At 58.0% G+C, this 11,942-nt stretch overlaps 1 protein-coding gene across 7 annotated transcripts in view; it reads right to left on the reverse strand.

Annotated features, from left to right (window-relative positions):
• GGT5 (gamma-glutamyltransferase 5) overlaps nucleotides 1–9,487 on the reverse strand; it is a 15,926-nt gene extending 6,439 nt beyond the window's left edge. For 5 of the 7 annotated variants that reach the window (XM_024763655.1, XM_024763657.1, XM_024763660.1 and 2 more), the window contains exons 1-4: nucleotides 8,893–9,096; nucleotides 1,397–1,527; nucleotides 1,005–1,100; nucleotides 350–545 (exon numbers count right to left, since the gene is read on the reverse strand). In XM_024763655.1, the coding sequence (XP_024619423.1) occupies nucleotides 350–545; nucleotides 1,005–1,100; nucleotides 1,397–1,527; nucleotides 8,893–9,065 (596 nt within the window). In that variant the 5' untranslated portion in view covers nucleotides 9,066–9,096. Of the gene's footprint in view, nucleotides 1–349; nucleotides 546–1,004; nucleotides 1,101–1,396; nucleotides 1,528–2,321; nucleotides 3,604–8,892 lie in introns of those variants that run through there. The other 2 variants (XM_024763656.1, XM_024763659.1) reach the window with 2 other exon arrangements.
• Between the last annotated feature and the right edge of the window lie 2,455 nt (nucleotides 9,488–11,942).

The raw sequence follows: 11,942 nt of genomic DNA on the forward strand, positions 1-11,942 counted from the left end.
GTCCACCCAGGGCCTGGCACCTGGCATTCCTCCTGGTCAGTGGGCTGCCCGGGTGGGCGAGTGGGATGGCCAAAGCCCTCCTGCCAGCCCAGAGAGAGTGGGTTGGGGGGCAGGGCAGGGCCCAAATCTGCACCCTGGGAGCCCCATCACTTTGGCATAAACTGTCTCTGGCCTGAGCCCTCTGATGAGGTTCTGCCACGTGGAACCGGAGGTCTCTGAGCTGTGACATAGCTCAGTGACATATTGGCCAGCCAGGGCCCCGGCCCCGAGAAGGTTGATCCGCTGGCTGGAGGAGGAGCTGAGTAGGGGCTGGGCTGAGGAGGGGCCCTGGGCCCCCATCGGAGCTCACCTCAGGGACGATGCGTGCAGGGAAGGGCGCAGGTAGCTGCTATGCAGGAAGCGGCTGAGGATGTGGGGCACGCGGAGGCCCCCCCGGAGCAGCGTGATGGTGGGCCTGAAGAGCTGCGCCCAGGGCAGGTGGCCGTGGCGGTGGTGGGCCTCAGCGTAGCCACGGAGCTCCCCAGGCACCCCGATCCACTGGGCACCTGCACGGCATGGGTGTCATGCCCCTGCCCCTGGGCCGCCCCCCTTGGCCCCCGGGGGCCCTCTGTCACTCCACTCTTGGCTGCCTGGCCCCCCAGCCGTGGCAGCCAGAGCGAGCCTTCTGGAGCCCACCTGGGAGCACGGCCCTCCCCCTCACACTCCTGTACCTCCCCATTTCCCTCTGCACAAAGTCCATGGCCAGGCCTGTGGGCCCAGAAAAACCCACCCCATCCCCACCCCCACCCCCACTGAGGTGGTCCCTCTGCTTGGATCGTCCCTCCCAACTCAGAGAGCCCTCCCCCGGGAAAACCTCCGCAGGGGCTCCCCATCCCCAGCTGCCACCCCTCAGTGCCAGGGTGGTTCAGCTGTCCATCAGGGGCGCTGCCCCTTCAGGGTGGGGGGTTCTGGTCAGCCCCAGTGGTCTGGTGGGGTGGGAGCGGGTGGCCCCTCTAGCGCCTCACCTGTGCCCAGAGGCTGGGCCTGCTTGCACTGGTCCAGCAGACCTGGGACGTGGCTGGCGGGTACCGTCTCCCTGGCGTTGATGACCTCCACCTTCCCTGGAGTGGGGCAGGGCGTGTGGGGTGTCAGGGGCACCCCGGTGGCTGCCAGGCCTCACTGCACACCAACAGTCCCCCTCAGACAGCCCTGGCCCTGCTCTCGACCTCAGTTTCTCTCTCTACCATGAACTGGCCTCTGCGCTGGTTTAGGCTTTGCAGAGGTTGGGGGGCACCAAGAGACCCAGGAAGGGGCGTGGGTAGACAGGGCAGGTCGGCCACACACTCAGGTGGTCTAAAAAGGACCTCACTGTTAGCACCTGTGGACGAGCCCATTCTCCCCACGGGTATGGACTCACCTGTGGACGCATTGTAGATAGTGAAGATGACCCCTCCACCCAGGCCCATGCTCTGGGGGTTGACAACCCCGGTGCAGACCAGAGCCGCGATGGTGGCATCCACGGGTGAGCCGTGCTGCTGGAGGATGGCTCTAGGGAACATGGCACAGTGTAAGTGGCCTGGCTCCCCTGCCCTGGCCTCCTGCCCTGGGCTGCTCTGCTAGCATTCACTGGGGAATGGGGACAGGTGGGTGGTCTGCTTGCTGCCACCAAACCGCAGGTTAGTTTTGAGACCACACTGGGCTGCCCCCTCAAGTCCAGCCACTCACAGGTGTACAGCACTCTACAGATTGCAAATTGTGATGCCATTTACACTGCCCCTGGCTGTATATAAGGTTCTTCTCAGTTTACAAAGTGCTCCAGCTGCCGTTATTCCCTAGGTCCTCCCAGCAGCAGTGGCTCATTTACAACAGGCAGAACCAGGCCCGGGCCAGCCCCTCCGTTCCTCCCGGCAGCGCCGGGAGCCTAGCCTGGCAGATGCCACTCCTCATCTCACTGGGGACACACTGGCCCAACCCCTTCAAGACTGGATTTTTTCAAGTCACCCCGGGATCCTGCCCTGCCATCAGGGCTTAGGGCTTGGGCTGATGGGTTCCAACGCCCCTCCCAGGGCCCCACGGTCTGTGGGAATGCTCTCAGGCCTCAGTCTCCCCATCTGTCCACGGGCAGCGAGGGGTGAACCCTTCAGCTCCTAGGTGCTGGTCAGACTGGCCTGTGCCGAGGAAATGCCCGTCTCCCTGGGGCACAGCCTTGCACAACTCACTGGGGGCTGCCTCTTCCCTCACAGCCAGGAATCCTCCCCAGCACCTCAAGGTCACAGACGCGAAACCAAGGCCCAAAGAGGGGCTGGGCCTGGGTCCCCTTCCCCCACCGCTGACCCCAGCACCTTCTCAGCTCAGACACACTGATCCGACGACTCCATGCTGGGCTCACCCCTCCCCGGAGCCACATATCCCTGCTCCGGGCCCACACGTGGGCACACATGGGGGCCACATGGACACAGGTAATCTTGGAATGGGAAAGAGGGCACAAAGACAGAAGTATGAAAGAACTAAGATTCTACATCCAGGCACAGAGAAACACACATTTTAATTAGAATAAAACACCATAAACAAAGGAAAAAAGACAAACTGGAAAAAACTAATTTAAATTCCCATCACAAAGGCCGCATCTCACTTGACCTCGGAAGTGCTCTCCGCACTAGGCTTTCAGGACCCCCACTTACCACACTCCGGTTTTCCTCCCACCACCCCAACCTCAGGATGTTAGAAGCCCCAGGCTCAGTCCTCGGTCCTGGTACATCTATGTCCTCCCCCAGATGAGCTGATCCAGGCTCAGGGCTTAAAATGCAACCTCTGTGCTGATGACCCCCCAAATTTGATCTCCCCTAAACTCCAGGCACTTATCCCCAGCCATCCACAGGCTACCTCCCCTAGGCATCTAAGAGGTATTTCACTCTTGACATGACCTAAACTGCACTTTTTCCTTCCCTCCCACCTCTGCCCCCCAAACTGCTCCTTTGTTAGTCATCACGATCCTAGAAAAGGACACAACCATTCACCCTCAGGCTATAAACCTCAGGGTCGTCCTTGACTGGTCACTTTCTTTCATCCCCATATCCAATGGCCAATCCTGCCTGTTAGTTATACCTCCAAAATACACCTAGATTCCAATCCTTTCTCATCACCTCCTCCACCACACCACCACCCTGGTCTAAGCCACCAGCATCTCTCACCTGGGTTACGGTAACAGTCTCCTATCTGGTCCCCTGCATCTGCCTTGCTCCCATAGGTTTTTAAAAAAATAATCTGTTAACATGTAAAGCAGACATCCTAGTAATGAAAGACCAAACAATTCAGACCAAACTTCCACAGACAACTAGAGAAGCCAGACAAATAGAAAACATCTGCTCAAAGGCGTCAGAAGCAGGAGAGAAATACAGGCCTCCGAGTGGGAGGAGCCTGGCTTTTGGAGCCGCTTTTCCCCTCCAGACGACTGCCAGTCCTGGAAGAGGAGGCTGAACGGCCGAGCAGGGCTTCTGACATCCTCAGAAGAGGATCTTGCTGTGGTTTATGTCAAAGAGTGTTTTTCGGGCTTCCCTGGTGGCGCAGTGGTTGAGAGTCCGCCTGCCGATGCAGGGGACCCGGGTTCGTGCCCCGGACTGGGAGGATCCCACATGCCGCGGAGCGGCTGGGCCCGTGAGCCATGGCCGCTGGGCCTGCGCGTCCGGAGCCTGTGCCCCGCGGCGGGAGGGGGCGCCGCGGGGAGGGGGCCCCATACCGCATAAAAAAAAAAAAAAAAAGAGTGTTTTTCCTGTGTTTTCCTCTAAGTTTTTTTTTGTGTGTGTGTGTGTGGTACGCGGGCCTCTCACTGTTGTGGCCCCCACCCCGCCCCCCGTTGCGGAGCACAGGCTCCGGATGCGCAGGCTCAGCAGCCGTGGCTCATGGGCCCAGCCGCTCCGCGGCACGTGGGATCTTCCCGGACCGGAGCACGAACCCGTGTCCCCTGCATCGGCAGGCGGACTCTCGACCACTGTGCCACCAGGGAAGCCCGTTCCTCTAAGAGTTTTATAGTGTCTGGTCTTACATTTAAGTCTTTAATCCATTTGGAGTTTATTTTTGTGTATGGTGTTAGGTAGTGTTCTAATTTCATTCTTTTACATGTAGTTGTCCAGTTTTCCCAGCACCACTTATTGAAGCAGCTGTCTTTTCTCCATTGTATGTTCTTGCCTCCTTTGTCATAAATTAGGTGCCCATATGTGTGTGGGTTTATCTCCGGGCATTCTATACTGTACCACTGATCTATATTTCTGTTTTTGTGCCAGTACCATACTGTCCTGATTACTGTAGCTTTGTGGTATGGTTTGAAGTCGGGACGCCTGATTCCTCCAAATCCGTTTTTCTTTCTCAAGATTGCTTTGGCTATTTGGGGTCTTTTGTGTTTCCATACGGATTGTAAGATTTTTTATTCTAATTCTGTGAAGAATGCCATTGGTAGTTTGATAGGGATTGCATTGAATCTGTAGATTGCTTTGGGTAGTATAGTCATTTTCACAATATTGATTCTTCCAATCCAAGAACATGGTATATTTCTCCATCCGTTTATGTCATCTTTGATTTCTTTCATCAGTGTTTTATAGTTTCGTGAGTACAAGTCTTTCACCTTAGGCAGGTTTATTCCTGGGTATTATATGTTTTTGCAATGGTAAATGGGAGTGTTTCCTTAATTTCTCTTCCTAATTTTTCATTGTTGGTGTATAGGAACACCAGAGATTTCTGTGCATATAGGCCTCAAATTATTTCTAAACAGTTTTAACAATCTTTATACACGCTCACTAGTGCTCAATTAAAAAGGACTAAGCTGGGGCTTCCCTGGTGGCGCAGTGGTTGAGAGTCCGCCTGCCAATGCAGGGGACGCGGGTTTGAGCCCTGGTCTGGGAGGATCCCACATGCTGCGGAGCAACTAGGCCCGTGAGCCACAACTACTGAGCCTGCGCGTCTGGAGCCTGTGCTCTGCAACGAGAGGCCGCAATAGTGAGAGGCCCGCGCACCGCGATGAAGAGTGGCCCCCGGTTGCCACAACTAGAGAAAGCCCTCGCACAGACACTAAGACCCAACACAGCAAAAATAAATTAATTAATTAATAAACTACCCCCAACATCTTCTAAAAAAAAAAAAGAAAAAGGGGCCTCATTACAGACTCTGGACATTAAGAGGATAATAATGAGAGGACGTTATAAACAATTATATGCCAACACATGACAACTTGCACAAACTGGACAAATTCCTTGGAAAGAACTTACCAAAACTGACTCAAGAAAAAATAAAAACTTGAAAGTCTTATACTTGTTAAAGAAACAGAATCTGTTATTTAAAACCTTCACATGCACACAAAGAACTCAGGCTCAGAAGATTAACCAGTAAATTCTTCCAAACGTTTAAGGAGGAAATAACACCAATCTTAAGAACAAGAAACAACACCACCACAAAACCTATTCTCGCAGACTATGGAAAAGGAGAGGACATTTCCTAGCTCTTTTTATGAGACCAGTGTAACCTTGACACCAACACCTGACAAGGACATGAGAAGAAAGGAAAATTACAGACCAGTACCTCTCATGAATATGAAGAAAAAAATACTACACAAAATATTAGCAAATCAAACTTAGGGATAAATAAAAATGATATTAAATCATGAACAAGCTGGGCTCCTTCCAGGAATGCAAGGGCAGTTTAACATTTATTGCTTTTTTTTTTTTTTTTTGGCTGTGACACCCGCGGCATGTGAGATCTTAGTTCCCCAACCAGGGATCGAACCCACGCCCTCTGCATTGGAAGTGTGGAGCCTTAACCACTGGACTGCCAGGGAAGTCCCATTGCACTTTTTTAAAGGGACAAAAGTCATTTGATTGTCTTGATAATGCAGAAAATGCATTTGATATACATTTGACAGAAAGATGGGCAAAAGATTTTAACAGAAATTTCACAGACGAGGATACCCACAACGACCAATAACCACTTCCAATCCCTCAGCATTAGGTGTGGAGTTATTGTCTATCTCCCCCCACTGCGAAGGCAAGAGCCTCGACCATCTGGCTACCACTATGACTCCAGGACAATGGCTGGCAGGTGGCAGGTGCTGCAGGTAGCCAAGCATCACACACCTTCACGCATCCACGATGTCCGCCAACATGTACCACGAACACGGTCATGTCAACAGGATGGTACGCGCTTGGGGCCACCTGGGTTGGGGTTCCTACTCACCAGGCACGTGCCTCACCCTCCTTGAGCCTGGGTCTCCTCAGCTGTGAAGGGGCCAGTTGTGGCCAGCAGAGAGCTGTGGTGCAGAGCAGTCACACTTCTCTCACCTGCCTGTCCCCAAGGAGCTGGAAGGCTGCTGTCACATACACACTCGGACACGCACGCTCACACATGTGTATGCATGATGCCCAGGTATACAGGCTGTTTCCTCCTGAACCCCAGAGGGTTGTAAGTGCAGTAATTTCCTGGTGAGCCAACTGGGAGTCCAGAGAGCCACTAGGGTCACAAGGGCTGGGAGGGGAGGAAGGGTGACATCACACCATAATCCCGTGGGCCTTCCCCACAGCAGGGTCCCCTGTTGGGATGCCGACCACATCCAGACCAAGCCACTGTTACAACAGGCCAGGGACACCTCCGTGACAGAGGTGCCAACACGAGCCCCACTTCACAGGTGGGGAAACCGAGGCTTGTCCAGAGTCCCCATTCTCCTCTGCACCAAGGGCATGACCCACAGGCCGACTCCTGAATGGGTCTGAAGCAGCTGACAAGACCCAACCTGCGGGGCCCAGCCCCTCCCCACCCCTGACTCCAGGGCCCCACAGGACAAGCACCCTGGGCCCCCCGCCGGCTCCCTCTACAACTACCCACATGGCCACTGAAGCTCTGGCCTTTACGATCCGAGCCCAGGGTCTGGGCAGGCTGGAATCCTGGGCGGAGGGTGGGGACCCTGGGAAGACTCCACCCTCCAACAACCCCAGAGAGATTCCCTCTCTGCAGGGGCAGCAGAGCAGGACAGTCCCAGCTGGGCCTGCTCATGCTGTGACACCCAGCTGGTCCCTTCTGTGCAGGCCTAGTTTCCTCTAAGTCAAGTGGAACTGTGAACCCCCCGCTCAGGATCCTGTGTGGCGTTTCCGAGTGGTCACGGCAGACAGACATCACAAAGCCTAAAAATCACCACTAACCCTGGTCTCGCTAGAAGGCAAGCACTCACGTGGAGCCTTGGAACTCCCAGTTTGAACATGAGCCTAACACACTGGCATCACGCAGGATGGGACGGACCTCGTTGTCACCGTGCTTCTATCGTGTGTACACTAGGCTCGGAGCCGGATCCTCCCCCAGGGGCTCTGGCTGCTGCAGGAGTCCCAGCCCCACTGAGAGAACCCAGTGCTCACAGGGTGGAAGGAGGTGGGGTCTAGGAGGCCCTTGCAGGATCTCCCCAGCCCTGCCAGATCATGTGAGCCTCTGTCCCACAGCAGCTGTGGCAGCTCCAGGCTCTCTCCCACCCCTGGTTTCCTAGAACAAGAACAGGAAGTGGAACGCCGAGGACATGAAACACTTGGGGGGAACCACATCTGCTCACCTCACCAGCGAGGGTTGCAGAGCAGAGACCCCAACCCCCAGCCCTCCAAAACCCCCAACAAAGACTTGGGGAGACACAGCAGGCCCGGAACCCCCTCGCAGATCCGTGGCAGCAGCCCCCCACCCCTGGGGGCCGCGTCCCCATCAGTGGTCTCTGGGTCTGAAGCCCCGACTTGTTTGCATCCTTGCAAATAGGGGCTCAGGGGGCGCAGCGCCTCTGCAGTTCTCAGAGCACTGAGAGGGGTCATTCCCCTCCCGGCCCCTGGGAGCCCTCTGGGAAGACCAAGCAGTCTGCCCCCAACTTGTCCCTGTCATCCAAGAGGGAGCCCTGAGGGAGGGGACAAAGCACCCTGAGAAGAGCCTGAGGACCAGGCCAGAAGGGGGCAGGGCAGGGACAGACGAACAGACAGATGGAAGATGAAGGGAGGAAGGAATGAATGAAACCAAGGGAGAAAGCACGGAAGAGGGGTGACCCCGGGACGAAGGGGGCATGGATGCCATCTGCCCAGTGGTGCCCTGGGTGGGACTCAGGCACACTGCCCCTTGGTCCAGGACAGTCCTCTTTGGTTCACAAAGCACTTCTGATTCTGACAATGGCCCTTGAGGCAGATATTCCGGGAAGCAGACTGAGCCGGCAGGGAGGGGGCTGCTAGCCCAGGCTCCCACAAGCCCAGAGTGGGGCAGGGGCCAGGAGGGGTGTCCTGCGCATCCTGTCCTGGCAGGCAGCGGAAGCCTCCTGTGGGCTGGGCTTCCTGGAAGAGCGTTGGGAAACATCAGTTGGGGCCCCTCTCCACAGCCCCCCTGCCCCGGCCCACCGAACATCAGTCACTCTGCCTGCCACTGGCCTGGCTCCAAGCCTTGACACGCAGAGGGGAGGCCGCAGGGGACATGATGCCATCAGAGGCCAGTTTTCCAGGGCCAGGAGGGGAGCCTGGTCCTGGCAGGCAGTCCTCACACATGGAGCCCCTGAACCCCCTCACCCATGTCCCTGGGGAAAGACACCAGCCTTGGAAAACTGCCTGGGCTTCTCTGAAGGGGCCGGGACCAGACAAGCAACACTGCAGCAGTGCCCTCGCTGGGCCTCCCAAGCCCTGGAGCTAGGATCAGCCTCACACACCACCTCTGCTCTGCCCACACTGTTGTTACCCTGTGCACCCCTGCTACCTGGTCTGTGCAAGGGCCCTGAGGCTGCTTCCTTACTGGAGCCCAAACCCACACGACCCCCACATGCCAACATGCACACACGTGTGCCTTCTCCACACTCTCGCCACTGGTCACAAAGTCTCCGGGAGGGGTCAGCGCCAAGGGCCACCCAGTTCCCACCCACTTCCTACTCACCGTCCAATGTCCGAGCAGATCTTAGAGTCTGCAGCAACCGCAGCATGGGCAAAGGCCTGGGGGCCACAGTGGACACGGTGCCAAGAGACGACCACGATAGGCACAGTGATGGCCAGTGCCAGCCCCAGCCCCAGCAGGACCATGCTGACCATGGCCCCGTGGCCCTGGGCCATGGCTCTATGGCCCAGGGGGAGAGAGGAGGTAAGTGGGCACACACACCAGTGAGCGGAGAGATACAGAGAGACAGGTGGATGAATGGACAACAAGATGAGCAGATGGACTCACAGATGATGGGACAGATGGACAAATAGACCGGAGCCAGAGACAAACAAATGGATTGACAGCCAGATGGCCGGACAGAGAAGGACGGTCAGATGGACAAGTGGACAGAGTCAGGATTACAGATAGATAGACAGACAGGTTTCCAGGCGAACAACAGGCAGCCAGGCGGACAGGTGGGAATGTGGACGGGCGGCTGGCAGCGGGGCTGCTGCCTTCCTCCAGCGCCCACCTCAGAGGCAGAGCTGGCCACCCTCCTGGACTTCCAGTTTTCAGCCCCTGTCTTGGCCCTGGCAAGACTCCAGGCAGCAGGGCGTCTATGGGGACTTTTTCCTGCCAGAGAGGAGTCAGCGGCTGTCGTTAACTCCCTCACTGCTGTTCCCACCGCTTGTCCCCTGAAAGCCTTGGTACAATCACCCCTCCCACCGGCTGCCAATGCCCAGGGCTACCCTGTCCCGTCCTGTGTGTGTGAGGACTTGGTGCCTGCTTGGCTTCCCGGGGTAAGCTGGGGTGCAGGGCTCCCAGGACCCCATGGCTGCTCCCCGGTTCCCAGCAAAGCCAGGACAGCAGAGTGCAGGCCTGCCCATGACCCTCCCCTGGATCAGGCTCAGTGGGGCAGGGGGCCAGGGCAGAACCCCAACTCACCTCCTCTTCATGGGGCCCCACCCAGCCGCAGCTCACCGCAGCATCCTCAGAGCCAGAGGACACTGGGGCTAAAGGGGACCAGAGGCAGACACAGGGGGACCCAAGGCAATGTCAATCAGGACCCGAGTTCAAGTCCCAGCTCAGCTGAAGCCAGGGCAGGGGGGTGGCCGGGGGTGACCAAGAGGGGACTTGGCTTCCCTGTCTGCTCAGGGGAGGCGACTGGAACACCAAGTGCCCAGGACAAGACTTCTGTGTGGGGAATGAAGACAGGGCCTGCGTCCAGCCCTTGGTACACAGTGCCCACCGGACTGTCCACCCCTGGGGCCTGCTGTCCCGGAAATGCCACCGGGCCTCAGGGAGCGGGCTTCCCTTCCACCTGCATCTCTGCCCATCCCTGGTGAAATGTCTGCTTCCCTCTTCCTGAGCTGACAGCACCTCCTCTCCTGGGGGCACCGGCCTGCACCCTGCCCCGCCCAAGCCTCAGGGTGCCCAGCTGGGAGGTGGCTGGGAGAGTGGGGGCTCCCCGAGGTGCCCCCTTTGACGAGACTCAGCAAGGCCCAGGGTGCAGGGGCTGGACTCCCACCCCCAGAGCCCCCACATTCTCCCAGCTTCCTTTCCAGCTGAGCTTTGCCCTCCCCAGGTCTCTTTACCCCTTCTGGCACAGCAGAGAAACTGAGGAACATGCCCACACAGCCACAGAGCCTGCCAGGCCCCCCTTTCCGAAGCCCCTGCCAGCCTGAGCTGGAGGGGCTACTGGGGCACCCTTGGGGGTTGGGGAGGGCTGCGGTCACCTCCCACCACCCCCACCGGACCCCCAAACCACAGTGACATTGCTCAACCAGGAACCAGAGTGCATTCCTGGGCCAGGGCCAGCCCGGGAGGCAGAGGAAGCAGGGACAGAGAGGTCGGCGGGGTCAGGGTAGAACAACGCCCCCTCTCCCCAGCCTTCCTGGTCAGGCAGAGGCCAGGATGCAGGGACTGCTAGAGTGAAGGCCCAGGGAAGGAACAGGCATTGTGCTGGGCTGGCCAGAAGTACGATCAGGGAGGCACAGCCAGGAAGGGCCCTGGACATCCGTGTCCAGGAGATGAGGGGCGGGAAAGAGAGGGGAAGCCAAGTCTCCAGGCCCCAGGGGGGAGCTGAACCCCATAACGGCTGGGGAACTGGGGTGCACCCTGTCCACGTGCTGGGGCCCAGGGAGTTCCAGGCCAGCCCCCACCTCCGCTGGAGCAAGGCCCGCCCCTCAGGCCTCAGTCTTCTCCCCTTTCCTCTGGGGCTAAAATGAGGGCTGAGGAGAGACCTGCCCACCCCACCAGCTCAGCCTCCATCTTGTCCCCCCATGCCCCAGGGACCCCAAAGGCGCCACCGTCCAGGGCTCAAGGCTCAGCCATGGGGGCACTCTGCAGACCAACACCCTGTCTCCCTGTGGGCACTTTGGAAGCATCAGGAGTTTCTGCCTCATGAAGGAGAGCCCAAACCCGGGCTCTCCTAGCCCTGTGCCCCTGCCCTCAGCGGCCCCCACTGGTGCTCACTAGGCAGCGGGATGTCTTGCTGTTGTGCTGGGACGCCCTCACCCCTGCCCGCCTCCCCAGGTCTTTCCCAGCACCTCACCTCGGGCGTTACAACTGTGTATAAAGGATGAGTTAGGAGGCCCTGAGGGAGGGAGGGGCTGGCCCCGGTGGGGGAGGCTGGGTGCTGCGTCTTGTGGTTCTCCCCCACCCAGAGCCACCCTCCCTGGGGTGCTGGCCCAAGCCCTGACCCCTGGGGATTTGGCGACCTCTTCCAGTTCATGGATCCCTGAGAACCGGGCCTCCTTCTGGAATGGATCACAGCTTGGGTTTCACTCTGGGTTTCTGCTTGGAAAGCCCCCTGGGCCTGGCCCTGACCAACATGTTTTGCTCCAGCCTCTTGCCCAATCCCACCCCCACCCAGACCTCAGCTTCACCTCAGTGTGTGCTGGTTATGGTGAGGCTGGACACCCGCCCGGCTGAAGAGGTACCAGGGCTCCCAGGAGGAAACGCCAGGGCCATGCGCCCCCTGGTGGCTCACACTGGGAAGTGCTGCTGCCCAGCCGAGGGAAGAAGTGGCCAGGCTCTCGTCGTGGGGCTCAGGGTGAGGAAGAACAGTG

Source organism: Neophocaena asiaeorientalis, unplaced genomic scaffold (genome assembly GCF_003031525.2).
Source record: "Neophocaena asiaeorientalis asiaeorientalis breed wild unplaced genomic scaffold, Neophocaena_asiaeorientalis_V1.1 scaffold110, whole genome shotgun sequence".
NCBI lineage: Eukaryota > Metazoa > Chordata > Mammalia > Artiodactyla > Phocoenidae > Neophocaena > Neophocaena asiaeorientalis.